At 46.4% G+C, this 1,745-nt stretch overlaps 1 protein-coding gene across 1 annotated transcript in view; it reads left to right on the forward strand.

The window, feature by feature from the left end:
- Positions 1–1,056: 1,056 nt before the first annotated feature.
- LOC106525048 (tripartite motif-containing protein 35) overlaps positions 1,057–1,745 on the forward strand; it is a gene marked incomplete at its 3' end in the record, with an annotated part of 1,413 nt that continues 724 nt past the window's right edge. The window contains 2 exon segments of the mRNA XM_014019154.1: positions 1,057–1,121; positions 1,219–1,533. Of these exon segments, the coding sequence (XP_013874608.1) occupies positions 1,236–1,533 (298 nt within the window).

The following is a 1,745-nucleotide window of genomic DNA, read 5'->3' on the forward strand; positions in this document are numbered from 1 at the left end:
GCTTCGTGCCACCTTTCCTCCTGAGGACAGGACATCGTCACCATTTGTGTTTTTATGAAAATCATCACCTGTGCAACAAGTGAAACTCTGCTCTGGGGTGTGTCTCGCGCTACTATTGCTTTCTTTTTAATGATGAACCAAGCTGCACGCAGTTCTGTGTGGTCCCTGTGTGTGTGTGCGTGCGTGCACACACGTGCACTCACAGCAAAGGTTCTTTGTGGGTTTGTGATCCCCATTCTATCTGGCCCAGGCTTATAAACTGCACGACAAACTAAACACATACGTTTGTTTGCTTCTGTCTCACAATAAGTCCTTCACTGGTTTGTTATAATTTGCACATTTGCCATCAAAACACACCACGAATCCAGCCAATGATTTACTTCCTCATTAACCTTTGAATCAGGTAAGCAGTGACGTAAGTTCACCACATTCGAAGCTTCGGATGTCACTGATCACATGAAAAAAAAGGACTCTTTGATTTTTACCAAACGAATCAAGCTCCGACACAGTGCTTCTGAAACAGTGTGTTGTTTTTTCCAATACATGCGCCGAAGCTTCAGCTTCAAACTGCCCATCACTAATAAAAATTAAACATTTCAAGCGGTTGTGTTGTTAATACTTTTATCATTTGTACAGACATGTTTTTAAATATTTTTGTCAGAAAGAAAACGAACTAATACAGRGAAATAAGCATGCACCTAGTACGGGGGGCCATTTAGTTCTTCAAATATTTCCCTTAAGTTAATTTTATTGTTTTGTGATATTAATAACGCTAAAATATTGATATGTTTCTACTTTCGGTCTAATTTAGCTTCTGTTTAGCGTCGTCATGGCAGGGTAAGAATGGGGGGTTAGAKGGTCCAAATCAACAACAGACACTTTTTACCGGTCGTTGCGGTCTACCTAGGACCGGGCCCACGACCAAGGAGGCCAGGTGACCCTCCTAAGGACCGGATCCGGCCCGTTTTGGACACAGCCAGGGTGTGGCAAACCCTCCTTGTGTCTCGCTCTAACCAGGAAATGACCTTTGGAGCCTACAGGAGGAGGTTGATCCGGAGCTTCAGATCAGACTGACTGAGTCCAGCTGCTGCTTGAAGCTGCTCACACTCCACACACTGAAGGTGAGTCGCAGCAAAAACTCTCAGAGACGCTTTGAAGGACGTTAGAGGAGGGAGYGGAGCCAGGACTGACTGGACTTTCTGTCTGCTGTGTTTTCAGCTTCACTCAGAGTCTAAATGGCTTCCAGATCAGAGGAGGATCTCTGCTGTCCGGTCTGTCAGGAGGTCTTCAGAGATCCTGTTGTCCTGTCATGTAGCCACAGCTTCTGTAAAGTCTGTGTGAAGAACTGGTGGAGACAGAAATCAGCACAGGAGTGTCCTGTTTGTAAGAGAAGATCCTCAAAGATGGACCCACCCAACCTGGTTTTACAGGAGAAACATCAGAGCTCTTCAGAGGCTCTCTGCAGTCTGCACTCTGAGAAACTCAGACTCTTCTGTCTGGACCATCAGGAACCAGTTTGTCTCGTCTGCAGAGATTCAAAGCTTCACCAGTTTCTAACAGAGGAAGAGGAGGCCAGGCTGGCTGCACTGAGGGAGGAAGAGGAGCAGAAGAGTGGCATGATGAAGGACAAGATGGAGGCTCTGAGCAGAGAGATAGCAGCTCTTTCAGACACAGTCAGAGCCACAGAGGAGGAGCTGAGAGCTGAAGACGTCTCATTCCTGCACAACTACAAGGCTGCAGTGGAA

Source organism: Austrofundulus limnaeus, unplaced genomic scaffold (assembly GCF_001266775.1).
Source record: "Austrofundulus limnaeus strain Quisiro unplaced genomic scaffold, Austrofundulus_limnaeus-1.0 Scaffold210, whole genome shotgun sequence".
Classification (NCBI taxonomy): domain Eukaryota; kingdom Metazoa; phylum Chordata; class Actinopteri; order Cyprinodontiformes; family Rivulidae; genus Austrofundulus; species Austrofundulus limnaeus.